Source organism: Podarcis cretensis, assembly GCF_951804945.1.
Source record: "Podarcis cretensis genome assembly, chromosome: 8".
In the NCBI taxonomy this organism is placed as follows: domain Eukaryota; kingdom Metazoa; phylum Chordata; class Lepidosauria; order Squamata; family Lacertidae; genus Podarcis; species Podarcis cretensis.
In genome coordinates this window covers 92,613,510-92,628,816 of record NC_137177.1, presented here as the reverse complement: position 1 = coordinate 92,628,816, position 15,307 = coordinate 92,613,510, and the positions used below count along the sequence as shown (strand labels likewise).

The 15,307-nt window shown below is 44.6% G+C and overlaps 1 protein-coding gene and 1 long non-coding RNA gene across 3 annotated transcripts in view; one reads left to right on the top strand and one right to left on the bottom strand.

Annotated features, from left to right (window-relative positions):
- Positions 1-12,899, top strand: part of IKBKB (inhibitor of nuclear factor kappa B kinase subunit beta) — a 28,418-nt gene extending 15,519 nt beyond the window's left edge. Inside the window, exons 10-21 of one of the 2 annotated variants that reach the window (XM_079988998.1) lie at positions 253-447; positions 978-1,092; positions 2,894-3,017; positions 3,879-4,030; positions 5,461-5,522; positions 7,619-7,728; positions 9,123-9,172; positions 9,884-9,983; positions 10,171-10,318; positions 10,808-10,851; positions 12,235-12,325; positions 12,664-12,899. In XM_079988998.1, coding sequence (XP_079845124.1) covers positions 253-447; positions 978-1,092; positions 2,894-3,017; positions 3,879-4,030; positions 5,461-5,522; positions 7,619-7,728; positions 9,123-9,172; positions 9,884-9,983; positions 10,171-10,318; positions 10,808-10,851; positions 12,235-12,325; positions 12,664-12,735 — 1,263 coding nt within the window. In that variant the 3' untranslated portion in view covers positions 12,736-12,899. Of the gene's footprint in view, positions 1-252; positions 448-977; positions 1,093-2,893; positions 3,018-3,878; positions 4,031-5,460; positions 5,523-7,618; positions 7,729-9,122; positions 9,173-9,883; positions 9,984-10,170; positions 10,319-10,723; positions 10,852-12,234; positions 12,326-12,663 lie in introns of both variants that reach the window. The other variant, XM_079988997.1, reaches the window with a different exon arrangement.
- LOC307223195 lies at positions 4,021-6,778 on the bottom strand. The gene is made up of 2 exons (XR_013842024.1): positions 5,941-6,778; positions 4,021-4,289 (listed from the first exon to the last, which is right to left on the bottom strand). It is a non-coding gene; the product is annotated as an uncharacterized lncRNA (long non-coding RNA).
- Positions 12,900-15,307: the final 2,408 nt, after the last annotated feature.

The window sequence follows — 15,307 nt, the reverse complement described above, 5'->3', positions numbered from 1 at the left end:
CCACCTCAGAATGCAGATGGGAAATGGCTTGTTTGTGCCAAAAACATTCTCTATGCATGGAGTCCCAGAATCTGAATTGCTCTGAAGCAGAATTTACCCCTGCCTATTATCCTTTTTTTTACTCTGGCAGAGAGGGTGGTCTTGCTATTGGTGGCCTTTATTTCTGGACAAATTCTCAAACTGGAGCAAGTTGGGATGTGTCCTGTACTGGTTCCAGTTTCTCTCTGTTTTGGGTTTTTTTTTCTTTTGCAGCTGGTGCAGATCCTAGACATGGTAACGGGCACTGTGCACGTGTATCCTCTGGCAGAGGACGAGACCTTGCAGAGTGTGAAAGCCAAGATCCAGGCAGACACTGGCATCCCAGAGCAGGAGCAGGAGATACTTCAGGAAGGAGGGTTGGCATTATTTTCTGAGAAACCAGCCACTCAGTATCTGGCTGATATCAAGGTGTGTCCAATAACATTTTCACCCATGGGTACCAAATTAGCTCCTGTTGCTTTTGGAATACTCCCAGCTAGTGAAATTTCAGTTTTGTCCTTTACCTTAACTACAAACCCTTGGAAGGAATTGCCATTGTTTTAAAGGGATGGGGAGTGCAGAAGCAGGGGGATGGATTCCCCTTTTTGTGGGAGATGGTTTGGTTGAGAGTAAATTTGTGAGCAAAGGAAACCACTCAAGGAAAGATAACAAGGGAAACAGAAGAGGCTTGAGGGATGAGGAACAGGACTTGTGTAGCAATGAATGAGGTACTAATTTTCTCATTGTATTAAAAACACTGCATCTTTTCCCTACATAATGTTATTTCTTTCAGATAGAACACTTGGGAGAATGACTTTGAGTGACTCCTTTGGAGAACTAGCTATTAATATCCTATTTCTGTTGGCCGCTCTTAGTCCTTTGGATAGGGCATGATTGTAGGAGATGTTTCCAAGTTATAGGCCCCACGATAAGGGATCCGTGTTTCCTTTTCCTTGCAGCTAAATGATGCCACAGTTGCTGACACAGGCCTCTTCTTCCTGTTCGACAACCGAAAAGTTACATACAGGCCTCAGATCTCTCCCCGACCTCATCCGGAAAGCATTAACAGTATTCGTAAGAACCTTTTCTGTGTTTTGGTGCTACTTGGGGGGGGGGGGGAGAACAATTAATTGTTTTGAGATGAATATATAGTGAGGAATACTTGCTGCCTTTGTGACTGATTGGAAATATATGTGTGCTCTGTGCTTACAAAAATAATAATCCAAATTCTGCTTCAAGAAACGTGTAACATGTACAAATTAAGCACCTTGTTTTATTTGCTATATTTATATAAAGCTGCCCAATATATCATTCTCTATTCTGGTTACAACATAAAATGATAAAATACAGTTGAAAATGAAGTATCATAAAATAACAATTTATGGCATAAAAACTTGCAGCATATAGTTTTATATTTCCTTTCCTGGCATGACTGAGGAGGGGCAGTGAGCACTCCTCCAGCCACTAGAAATCCTCATACAGCTGAGGTCTTCTCTGGCTGCTGAGATTCTTCCTGGTTTTGCCTACACACTTTCAAGCTTATCTCTGCAACCGTATGGGCTAGGAACTTACTTAAAAAAATTTTTTTTAAGAACTCAGGACACCATACTATGACAAATCAGGTTTCTGTACATACATGAATTGCAGAATACATACCACACTGAACACAAGGCGACACGGTGGCAGCCTCTAGATGTGTCATTCCACAATTTCTGTTTTACTCGCTTTTCATCATAGGAAATATATTTTTGTATATTTTCTTGGCTACCTGGTGAGCTAGTTTAGCCTAAGGAGGATTGGCTTGCCCAAAGCCACCAGTGATCTGGAACAGCTGAGGGAGCTGGGCATGTTTAGCCTGGAGAAGAGGAGGTCAAGGGGGGATATGATAGCCATGTTCAAATATATAAAAGGATGTCACATAGAGGAGGGAGAAAGGTTGTTTTCCGCTGCTCCAGAGAAGCGGACACGGAGCAATGGTTCCAAACTACAAGAAAGAAGATTCCACCTAAACATTAGGAAGAACTTCCTGACAGTAAGAGCTGTTTGACAGTGGAATTTGCTGCCAAGGAGTGTGGTGGAGTCTCCTTCTTTGGAGGTCTTTAAGCAGAGGCTTGACAACCATATGCCAGGAGTGCTCTGATGGTGTTTCCTGCTTGGCAGGGGGTTGGACTCGATGGCCCTTGTGGGCTCTTCCAACTCTATGATTCTATGATTAAATATTATTTAAATATATATATATATATATATATATATATATATATATATATATATTGATCAGTAAGACTGAGATAACAAATTAATTCAGCCCCTGATGTTTTTACTGCAGAAGTTGGAATGAACTGAAAGAGTCAGGAAATGCTGGCAAGATAAGGAGCTTTTGGGATTCCTTGCCTGTGTAGACAAAGTTAGTTACCGTATCTCAAAACCTAATGGACACTTGTAAGTTGTGTGATGACAGGCAGGTGGACCGTGTAAGACACAGACTACGGATGCTCTCTCATTCATTGGTTGTATCTGCATCTCCTGGGAGATGAGCCAACAGGTGGGTATTTTTGCCACTGATGTCTGTGGCAGCGGTAGAACCCACGCCTATGATTGACTAGATAATTATTTGGTTCACCATGCAGGCAGGGGCTGAAAGAAACAAGTCAGGGAGTAGTTTTGGCTTGCTGGTTGCAGAACTGAGGATTTTTGTAGCATCCAGCTAATTAAGAGACCAGTCAAGTCCTGGGATAGCCTGAAAAAGGCCAGACATATTCTAATTTTGTAGAAACCAGCACTTGGCATGTAAAGCATACAAAATCCTAATTGTGGGTTTGGGTTTCCCCACTTGTGTCCCTCTTCCCTGTCGATCCTTCTCTTCTTTCTTCTGCAGTTCAAGATCCAAAGAAGAACCTCTCCTTCCTCCAGCTGCGCAAAGTGTGGGGGCAGGTCTGGCATACCATCCGAAGACTGAATGAGGACTTCCACCAGCTCCAGCACGGGCAGCGGGCAGCCATGTGCGTGATGGGATCCTGCTACGTTTGGGGCTGCCAGTTCTGTCCACTGGGCTCAGACCTCGCTGGCCTGTTCTATGAGCAGCCTAAGTGAAGTCTGCACCACAAAGGAAATGTTCCCTGTTCTGTGCCCAGAGACGCTTCAGTTCCAATGCCTTAAACATTTCTGCAAATTTGCATTATATTTATTTGGCCAATTGATTTTTCTTATGCTAGCCCAGGGTGAGAGGGTGCAGAGAGTCTGGGGCTATGGCTGGAAGGCCTGCCTTCTGAAACCTCAAGAGGGCTCCCAGGTGTTGTTCTGCTTATGCTTGTAGTTCTTGGGGCTGGAAGCCTTGCTTTAAAAAGGAAAGGAGAAACACGGAAATTACCAAGGGGCTAATTTTTTGCCCTCAGTAACCACATTTGTGTACCCCAGCTGTGTGGATTGCATGCCACTCTAAATACAGATTATATGAAAAAGGCTCCTGCTTGGCTCCTCTTTGGCTTTTTCTATGCCAAGGTTTTATTGACCAAGGCTTTTTGCATTTTTAGTTTAATCCGGACTGTAAATGTTTGATGCTGTCTCTATTGTTGTTTTTTTCTTGGCTGGTTTTTTAATGCTTTTTGTTGGTTTATATTATTATATGCTGCAGTGTTAGCGAGCCACCCCAGGAATATTTATAGACAGACAGTCATATAAATTTACAATACTGTCTTTGAGACTGAGACAGAACTACTGGTTAAAAGGTGCACCATGTCATTGTGCTGACGCTGGGTGGGGATGATGGCTGTGGAGCCCAAGCAAAGGGGAGCAGACAAGGTCTGGTCAGCTGGGCCTCCAAGGGGGCAACTCTTTCTCTCTCTTTCTGCTTGGTTCTGTAGGAGGAACCTTCTGCGCCACAACAGTACCCTTTCCAAGATGAAGAACACGATGGCCTCCCTATCGCAGCAGCTGAAGGCAAAGCTGGACTTCTTCAAAGCCAGTATCCAGATTGACTTGGAGAAGTACAATGAGCAAACTGAATTTGGAATCAGTGAGTTTAGCTGTTTTTAATGATAGGAAAGCAGTTGCTAGGACAGACCTCTTCCCTGGGTTTTGTTTGCCTTGATGCCAGGTCACGCTCTCTACAGTATCACATTTTGCGCTTCTTCCTCAACTGGACCACCAGAGACTGCTAAGAAATGATAGCAAGTCTGAATCCTTCCCCAGGCCAGAAAGCATGGGCTGGGTGACAGGGGGTTAGGCTAAACTTCTCCTTCTTCATCTGCCAGGATATTTTTGTGCAGGGAATTCTTGGAGGGAGAGAGAATTTAAACAAACAACAGAATTTTAATAGTGCTTATTTGCTTTATACGCTTAAGAAATTGTGTTTATCTTCTTGTCTGTATTATTGCATAGCTTGGCGTTGGTTGAGGAAAGTGGTTCCTGGCCTGCTCTCCACCCCCACCCCCACCCCCACCCGCGCATTCCCTGCAGTGACAGGAGTTGTGCCCCATGTGCTCTCACCCCATTTTCAATGTCTGATGAGAATCTAAATACTCCTGGACAGTTCCCTGCTTTCACAAGCTTTTCTTTTGTCTGTGGTGCCTCAAAGGCTTCCTGTTGACTTCTAGGATGGCCTTTGATCTTGGACTTCATACCTTTATTATATTGCATGTCAGAGCTCTCTAATCACCTCCGCCTCAGTGTGAACAGCAACAGACCCCTTCAGACCTCACCTGGAGTACTGTGTCCAGTTCTGGGCACCACAGTTCAAGAAGGACACTGACAAACTGGAACGTGTCCAGAGGAGGGCAACCAAAATGGTCCAAGGCCTGGAAACAATGCCTTATGAGGAATGGCTAAGGGAGCTGGGCATGTTTAGCCTGGAGAAGAGGAGGTTAAGGGGTGATATGATAGCCATGTTCAAATATATAAAAGGATGTCACATAGAGGAGGGAGAAAGGTTGTTTTCCGCTGCTCCAGAGAAGCGGACACGGAGCAATGGTTCCAAACTACAAGAAAGAAGATTCCACCTAAACATTAAGAAGAACTTCCTGAGAGTAAGAGCTGTTCGACAGTGGAATTTGCTGCCAAGGAGTGTGGTGGAGTCTCCTTCTTTGGAGGTCTTTAAGCAGAGGCTTGACAACCATATGTCAGGAGTGCTCTGATGGTGTTTCCTGCTTGGCAGGGGGTTGGACTCGATGGCCCTTGTGGTCTCTTCCAACTCTAGGATTCTATGATTCTAGTCCTAGCTCAGTTTAGAAAAGGGTTCCTGTAAAAATGAGTTGTTCTCAATGCCTCTTTTCATTAAACCATGTCTTGCATCAGCCCTGCCCTAAATTCCCATATTCCCCCATCAGACTTGGTTTTCACCAGCCACAGCATCTAATGTTTATGGTGACTCCTTGAGAAGGCTCAAAGGGATACTTTTGCTGATCTAGGAAGGGTCTCTTGAAAACCAGAGCTCTTTTCTTTTTACAGCTTCTGAGAAACTGCTGCTTGCATGGAAGGAAATGGAGCAGACTGTGGAGCTCTGTGGGCGGGTAGGCTTGGACTTTTTTCTCTTTTGTTTTGCTTGGATGAGTGTTTTGCCTTGCAAAGGATGGTTAGAGTTACCAGGCCATAACCTGTGAGGTGGCTGGGATCAATTTCTTGGCAATCCTGTCTGAATTGTTGGACTTTGGGAAGCAGCAGATTAATGGACGAGGAATAAACCCAAGATGTTCCTTGTTTCTTTCAGAGCTTGTGGGCAAGGGGTAGAAAATTAGCTGGAGATTAACAGAGTTGTGTGGTCACAGGAGGAGGAAGAATAAGAGGACCCAGTAACAATAAACAATAACAAGTACTTGAGAGCAGAGGTGGGCAGAGGCTAGATCTCTATGAGTGATTTGCAGTAAACCAGAATGCATTTCTGACTCTCAGTTGCTTAACCATGGCAGCAGCAGAATGACTCTCCCCTACCTGTCCTAAATTATACTGCTGAAATGAAAACCTTTTGAGACAAGCAGCTTTGATATGAAAATAGCTTGGGGAGGGGCTGGAGCTCAATGGTAGAGGATCTCTTTTGCATGCCAAAGGTTCAGATTCAATCTCGAATAGCATCTCTGGCTAGGGCTGGCAGAGAACCCTGTCCCAAACCCTCAAGAGTCACTGCCACCCACAGTGTAGATAGCAGGCAGTATAGACTGTGAGCTCCATCCTGTTCTGGAACATACAGTAAATTCCTGAGCTCAGAATTCTCTTCATTGTGCATCTTTTGCATCAGGTTCTGGTTGGTGGATCTTGATGTTCTAGTAACAAGCAAAGTGGATCCCCAAGCCTGATGTCTCCCCACCCCTGCTTTAAAGTGTTCCAAGTATCTTTAAAAAACCTTGTCTTGGTGATCCTTGTACCAGCCCTGCAAGACCTGGTATTGCATATGGTATTGCACCCATATGGTTGATGGAGAGCTGAAGCTGAGAGTGAGGGCTTACCAAAGGCCACTGACGAGGACTGTGTTACTAGTGACTTAACAGGGAAAGCAATGAATAAACTGTGATAACTATCTGTTAAAAATGAGCAATATAAAAATGTAACTCTTTCAGCCAAACCACTTAAAATAATAATTAGAACTAGTTCAGTCACATCCCCCAAGCTGCTGAAGTCTGGCTAGGTCTTTTTATGGGCCATTGTGATGGTTGTGATATGCTCTTTTTGGCTCTCTTTCTGGTAAGGTATTTAGAGAGACTTTTGAAACAAACAGCTAAGTCCAAATAATAATCACAATCACAATTAAAACTGATCTGGCTAAAAAGATACCCAGAAAGATACCCAAAAAGATACCCAACAGCAATAAGACCTTAAGCAACATTCCAGATCATCTTAAAGATGTTAATGTGGAGGCCAGATGAGCCTCTTTGCAGAGGGCAAGCCATAAGAGGAAGGCCAGAATGCAAATTTCCTTCTTGTCAGCACCTGCTGTGCTTTTGCAAGAGGAGCACACAGGTGAGAAGTGCTAGGTTTAGGTACTAGAATTATGCCAACACCATTGTCTGTCTTGCTGGCTTCAGAGGTAGAACTTCAAGTATTGTCAAAAGGCTCTGAAAATTATACCTTCCAGTGTGTTGGCCAAAAGCTAACAGTGTGGCAACAAAACATCTGTATATTTGTTTGTTTTACTTGGTTGGTTGGCTTTGAAATTTGTTTCCCCTGGATGGATCTTAGTCAGCCTTCACTAACCTGGCACCCTCCAGATGTTTTGGACTACAATTCCTATCAACCCCCATTCGCATGGCTGTCATGGGTGGGGCTGACGGCAGTTGTAGCCCAAAATATCTGGAGGGTGCCAGATCGGTGAAGGCTGCTCTTGAGGAGTCAGCAGGTGGGCTCAAGACTGCAAGCCCCTCACAACACCAGCTCTGGCTGTGAATTTTGAGTCAATGGCAGAAGGCAGAGCGCAGGTGCCTGGTATCAAAAGGGCATTTCCTCCAGCCTCCTTGGGCATGATACAACTGTCTCATTGCTAGCCTGGGATTGTTTAAGACTGGCTGGAAAGAGCTGGGTTACCTGCAGCCTAAGCTACTGGAAATAATGTCTTGCAACATGACCAAACCATTCCTGGTTTGCTGTCCTTTCCTTGTCCCCTCCTCTGCCTCCCAAGGAGGAGGAAGTTGAGCAGCTGGTGAAGAAGACGATGGCCCTACAGACAGACATTGTGGACCTGCAGAGAATCCCACAGGGCCCGAAACAAGGGAGCTCTCTGGATGCCCTGTAAGTAGTTGCTTGTAGTGCCTTTGGTTGTTTTAGCCCTTTCCTAAATACCATTTTCTCCAGTATCCATCATCCTGGGGCAGCATAAAATCACCTTTGTTTGATAGACATGTACCCTGGGAAGAGGTCAGATACGCATGTGTAACACGTCAAACATGATAGCTTTTATTTGGGTTTCCCTATATTTAAAGGACAGCATAGGAAACTTAGAAAGTTCGACACACCTAAGTCATGGAATCCAGTGGCACAGCACTTAAATATACCTATTTTAAAAATTGATTTTTAGTTTTTTTGGTGCTAACTTTCTCTAGGTTGCACTTATAGCCAACCTGGACAGGTCTGATCCAGCCCCACAAGCAAATTTTTATGCCCCCTGCCCATCAAGACTCCACCAATTTTGTTGGTGGTGGCAGAAAAGAAAAAATTAAGGTACACACCACGCTGGAGTGGGTGGCACAGCATAAACCTCTCTGCCCTGCCCAGGGCCCAGTAGCCTGATGACTATAGGAGGCAAATTGCCCCTTCCACAGCCATCAGAGCAGCCATTTGATGAGCTGGGAGGAGCCATCACTTTTGCCTCCTCATCTGACCCACAGGGATCAGCAGATTTTTTTCGGGGGGGTTGTGTGCCCTACAAATGCAGGTGGTGCCCACGCCTACTGCTGTCATGCGACCCAAAGGAGGTTATCCACGCCAACACACAACATAGCCAGGTTGAAAAGACTGGTGCAACTTATCGAAATCTGGAAGGCAACAGGCTGGGGGAGGCTAATCTAATCTCTCTCCCTCCATTGTATACATCCAGCAGAGTCTCACCTGAACTCTAGCATTTCAGGCTGCAGATAGGTTAAAGCTCCATGCACCAAAAAACCAGTAACAGCATATCATGAAGAAGACTGGCCAGAACTTTTCTTCTTGCCTAGTCTTTCTAGTTACATGTGTGCAGGGGGAGCAATCAAAGAGCATCCTCCTGGTCACTTGGAGTGGCAATGTTAAGGGATAGGTTTTCCACTTTATTCTAAGAAATGTATAGCTGAACCTTGTGCTGGCTAAGGAAATTTGCATTTTAGATTAAGAATCTTCTGGGTCTTGTTAATCCTTGGGATTAAATCTAAACTGGCAAATGAACAGCAGATCTGTATTTACTCCACTGAGAGGCTGCAAGATAATATGGCACAGAACTTGAGTTGCTCCTTGTTCCCCCCTCCATCTCCATACGGAAGAGTGCCATTGTCAATAAGAGAGGAGTACTAGAAAAGGGGGCAGGAGAGGCACTGAGGAAAATCATGTCAAAAGAAAGGCTGATGTAGTTATGTTAGTATTCTGTTTGTTCTTTTAAGTTGTTGTTAAATGATGTTTTTATAGTAAATTTGTCTTTTCTGTTTCTTTTATAGAGAGGGACAAGCAAAGGACTTGTACCAGAGACTGAGAGAAAAGCCAAGAGGTAAAAAAAGCCTTTGTAGCATAGGAATCTTGTTGCCGCATGATCTGTTCCAAAGAAAACTGACTACAGCTGGGCACAGGAGAGGAATTGCCGCAAGACCATGTGCTAGCACTGCTTTCTCATCTCACCATTTCCCCAACCTTGTGCTCCTTGACAGTGCTGTGGAGATGCATGTTTACAATCCCCGTTCTTTTAGCATTAACATCCCCCACCCGTCTCCTTTGAGACTTCTGTAGTACAAAACACAACACAGAATAGTGTGTTACTAATAATGAGAAGATTGTTACCCCTTAACATGCTTTTGCCTCACTTTTTTGTGGACATGGTGAGGGATGAATACTAAAGAGCAGTGACTTGCGTTCTGGCAACCAACAGCATTTGGTATTCCATTCACATTTCACTCTGCTGAACTAGCTGTTACCAGTTGGCTCGAAGTTTTACTGAGCAATGTTGAAGAATGCCGCCAAATATAGAGCGGTGATTTTAATCTGCATTAGTGGCAGTGATGCCAAATCCAGAGAGGGGTATTAATTTATACCAGAATAGATCCAATCTTGCTGAAGCTGTTCAAGGGTTTTAATTCCTTTGCCTGTTGCCCAACAGTCACAGCAATGGGGGCTGTTTCCTTTCTTATGTCTTTGAGGAGCTTTCTCGCTCCTGCCCCCACCCTCTGCCTAACATGCCACTTGATTCTGCACACTTTTTGTCTAGACCAAAGGACTAGCGGAGACAGCCAAGAAGTCGTGAGGCTACTTCTGCAAGCAATCCAGACCTTTGAAAAGAAAGTCGGCCTCCTTTATGCTCAGCTCAGGTAGGACTCCCAAAGACCCACTCTAGTGAGGTTGTCCTGGTTACTGGGAATAAAGTTGAAGTGGGGGGATACTGTTTAGTGGAACTCTGCCATTGTCCCACACCTCTCAGAGTTCTCTGTCTCTCCCCTTCTCCTTGTGCTAGTAGAGCTGATGACACGTGATTAGAAGGCTATCTCTTCTTTACAGTAAAACAGTTGTCTGCAAGCAAAAGGCACTGGAGTTATTTCCTAAAGTGGATGAAGTGATGAGCCTGATGAATGAGGATGAGAAAATGGTTGTTGAGCTTCAGGATAAACGGCAGAAAGAGCTGTGGAACCTGTTGAAAATTGCCTGTGTGAGTAAAGTGGAATATATTTTTCTGGTTAGGAACATCAGATTCTTCTCCATCTGGCGAAGATCAAGTAGCATTAACTGTGCCCACGGCTCCCTCCCAACTCTCAACATCTTCTGAGAACCCTTTCCCCATCATCTTGCCTGCTAAGAAACCAGTGGGCTTCACAAATTCTGAGGGCTCTAGGCCAGACTTGTTGGGCCTCACGTTAACTGAGTGTATAACCCTAGAGCATGCCCCGTCCTTTCCTGTTGCTGCCCCCTGCATTGTGAACTTTGTATTACTGATATTCTTCAGGGATCCTGACAACTGTTTGGAAATCACTGGCAGCAATGCCTTTAAATGAAAATAGTGTATTTCTTCATATTGCATGTAGAAAGCTTGATCTGTGTTCTTCCTCTCCTGCAGAGCAAGGTGCGTGGGCCTGTCAGTGGGAGCCCAGACAGCATAAGCGCATCACGCCTTAGTAATCCTGGTCAACTCTCATTGCAGGTTCCAGCCCTGCACAGTAATTTACAGGATCCTGGGATTAAAAGGTAATATTTAAGGCAATGGTTTGCTCTCATAGTTATTGGTTACCTCTGCACTGGTCTTCAGCAGGTGGCTTGGGACCACTAGTGTGTCACGGCCTGATCCAGAATGCGGCAGCTAGACTGGTGACTGGGAGCAGCCACCAAGACCACATAACACCAGTCTTGAAAGACCTACATTGGCTCCCAGTATGTTTCCGAGGACAATTCAAAGTGTTGGTGCTGACCTTTAAAGCCCTAAAGGGCCTCGGTCCAGTATACCTGAAGGAGTGTCTCCACCCCCATCGTTCTGCCTGGACACTGAGGTCCAGCGCCGAGGGCCTTCTGGCAGTTCCCTCGCTGCAAGAAGCAAAGCTACAGGGAACCAGACAGAGGGCCTTCTCAGTGGTGGTTCCCGCCCTGTGGAACGCCCTCCCACCAGATGTCAAAGAGAAAAACAACTACCAGACTTTTAGAAGACATCTGAAGGTAGCTCTGTTTAGGGAAGCTTTTAATGTTTAATAGACTATTGCATTTTAATATTCTGTTGGAAGCCGCCCAGGGTGGCTGGGGAAACCCAGCCAGATGGGCGGGGTATAAAAATAAATTATTATTATCCACAGTGGGTCATAACAAGGGCAGCAGCCCCATGCAAATATATGGTAGAAGAGTAAGAATTGGGTCCCCAACTGCATGTTTAGATTAAAAGTGGGTACTGGGTCTGAAAAGATTGAAGGTACCTGTTCTGCATTACCCTTTTGTCTGCAGTTAGTTGAACTGGGTAATACTTTCCCTTGCTGTTTCCCTTGCACACGCATAGACTGTGTCATCTTACAAATGTGTCTAAAGTTCCTGTGTTGCATTTTTGTATGTTACATATGTGCTGCAACTCGCAGGCAATACTCGTCACAGATTACCTTGACACCGGTGATGGATACTCATGACAGAAGAAAGGTGTGTGACTGGTAGCATGCTTGGTTGGAGCTGGCTGACTTCACAAGGAAATACTTTACTGGCTTCCAATAACATTCTCAAAGACAAACAGATTCATTCCTCTGTTCAGCATTGCAATGTACATGCTTTTTTTCAAGCAAGGAATGAATTATTTTTAAAACATGCACTGTATCACTTTTTATTATCTGTTCTCAGCCAAAGGGAGCAAACTTTACACTTCCTTTGAAGAACACCCCTTTAGTCACACAGCAAACTGTCAAACTGAGGGCAGTCAAAGCAGTTTGTGATTCACTTTTTAAAAACAAAACAACAAAAATAGGTTCTCACTAGCCTAGTGAAGGCATGAAGCAGCTCTGCTAATCCTGGCAAAAGTATGTCGTGATGAAAAAATGGACCTCCTTTATGCCAGTTCCTTTTATTGTGATATTCTTAAAAATCTTCTCTGGTTTGTTTTAGTGAGGAGTTACTGATGGAATCTCGAAGTCTCTGCAATCAGCTAGAGAATGTGATGCACCACACAATGAAGGATCAAGAGCACAGCTTTATGGTAACATCTTATGTTTTCTGTTGTAAAGTGACTGGGGCGAGGGGAGCGGAGAGACTGATGCTTTGCTAGTACAGTCCCTGCAGGTCAGTTTGAAAGTGGGTGGCATTGCCCCTCTCTCAGACACCTGATGTTAGATGGTTGAAAGGTAGGTGGCCTTCCCCATATGATAGTACCAATAACTTGTTTCTAGCCAGCGAGAAAGCACTCTTATTTAGACTAGCTTATAGTCACACAAGAGAGGATTTAACCTGAGCTGAAAAATACTTTGGAGGAAATTGGACAGGAAGCCACAGTTTTTATGAATGAGGTGTCTCAATAAGCACTTGTTTTGTTTTTAGGCTCTGGACTGGAGTTGGTTGAAACTTCAAGAGGAAGAAAGAGGAAAAGGCCTAGAACAAACCCAGATGTGAAAAGGGCCACTATTAAATCGCTTAAAAGCTAACATTTTAAAAGTTGGTAGCCTGCTATGAATTGAGGCCTTGTTGAGAAATCTATGCCTATTGCCCACTGACTGATTGTATTCATTTTTTACTCTTAATCATCTGTATATATAAAATATTCTGTTTGTGAACTATGTTTGAGTGTAAATTCTCTCTAGACCTGCCTAAAGCATAAATTGCCCACTCTGACCATTTCCCACTTGGTATTTATTAAACCTCTGACTTGCAAGCAAACTTAGAAGCACCAGTTTTAGAAATAGCATACATGCAGGATATAGGTCAGTATGCACCATTACAGATCAGGATAGCCATTCAGGGAGGCTTACCTCTTCCACTAGTACCGTAAGTTGGTCTCTGCAATTAGCTTTGAACTTAATGGTCACCAGGTACAGGTAACCACCTTTGTTCCAGTGATGCTGACTTCAAAGGACCCCATACCTTGCAAGTTGTACAGTACCCAGTGCAAGCAGAGGCAATGCCAGGTCTAGCTTAGGCAATAAAGTTCAAGCAGCTAAGGCAGGTTATGTGGTTGGGCATGCAGCTACAAACATACTGGCTTAAAAGCCTAAGGACCATGTAACTTAGGGGTAACCAGTTTGGTGCTTGCTAGCAGTTGCTGGACATACAACTCCACAGGTTTGCCAGAGGTTGAATTGAGGGATGTTGTACAGCAGCCTTTGGGGAGCACCATGTTGGCTGTCCCTGATATAACTACCGTATCCTGTGAAATGCATTGCCTTGAACAACAAAGCTGGTAGGATCCCAGTGTTTGGATGGGGTCACACTGATCATAATGAGAGAGATAATAACAAGATGGCCTTTCCAAGGACAAAATCATGTTCTTTCCTGCACTTAACAATGCAGAAGTGTTAGGTCCTCATTTTTCCATAGCCAAAGTATCCTTCTGACTGAAGCATCTGAAGGGGTTCACAACTCAAGGATGGACTAAAGTTAAGATCTGGAGCACTGGCTCTTCAGACCTTGGCATTGATTGCCCAAGCTATAATTCTGAAATTTTCCTCGAAATTAAAAAGCTTAGCAGATTCTCACAAGATTGTAGAGATGTGACAAGTGTTAGAGATGCACTCTGACTGAACTGGGCTTAAAGTACCTTATACACACTTCCACTGTCAACACTCCCATCTAGAATACTGTGTCAAATTCAGTTACAAGAAAGCAGAACTGATTCTGGTGGTGCTGCTTCACTGGCCTTGAAGTACTTGGGTTACAGAACTACTACAATCAACCTGACCAAGTCTCTGTCCAAAGCTATGAGAAACTACTGAATGTTCTCCCAAAACATTTCTCTCTCAGGCAATGCTGGTTTTGCTTCAGCTATGCTGCAATGGGGGAAGCACTTTACCCAAATACTTCTTGATGCCAGAAAGCCCTAGCTAGGGTTTGGGGGGAAGGGATTTCAGTGCCTCATCTGAAGCGCTATTGGAGTTTTGCATTCCATATTGCTGCACAAGAACTCAACTGAGATTGTGAAAAGAACTTCAGACCAGGCAGACACTGAACCAATCAAGTAAATTTCCTCTCAAGTTGCTGCCCTGGAAATACTTGTTCTTAGTTGTCATAACACTGGCCAGACAAATTTCAGCCCTTGTTGTTGTATCAGTCAGTGCTGACTAAACTAATCTTTCCTGCACCCTGAAGGTCAAAACTTTGCTTCATATGCCTCAGGAGTATCTAGATTGTGTCCAATGCTACACACACAGAGTTCCACTAATGGAACAGGGCTGCCCCTTTCTCTCCCCACACCCTCAAAACCTGCTCCAATCTTCTGGAGTGGATTTTGAGAGTACGGGAAGGGGAGAGTTTTGTTGTGCAAGCAGGTCTGCTGCACTTGGGAAACAGCAGCACTGGACATGACCCCATGTCCCTATCCTTTTGTCTAAAGCACACAGACACAAAAGAGAACTGATGGCATACTTGACTTTGGTAAACATTAGTTGAGTACTCTCCTCCCCAAAGGCACCCCCATTCTTGTTACTCAAGAAAGAAAATGGCAGAAAGGCTAGCCCCCCCCCCCCCCGAATAGTCAGTGCTGCTATCCAACATCCCTTGTTTGGATCCCACCTCAAAGCACCTCAGCTGAATTACATGCTGAAACTACCAGACAGGACTTAGCCCAACGCTTTAGCACAGGCCAGCCTATAGTGCAAGTGAGGAGAGTGACAGTTGCCTGCTTCCCTTCCATCTACTGAAGAGAATGAACATTCAGAGTAACGCAAATGTCCCTCTCTAATTGCCAGGTGTTGCACTTGTCTAGCAGAGCAATGTGCTTTACATACAGCCACCCTCCAATTAGATTCCACCTAAAAAGATTCCACCTAAACATTAGGAAGAACTTCCTGACAGTAAGAGCTGTTTGACAGTGGAATTTGCTGCCAAGGAGTGTGGTGGAGTCTCCTTCTTTGGAGGTCTTTAAGCAGAGGCTTGACAACCATATGTCAGGAGTGCTCTGATGGTGTTTCCTGCTTGGCAGGGGGTTGGACTCGATGGCCCTTGTGGTCTCTTCCAACTCTATGATTCTATG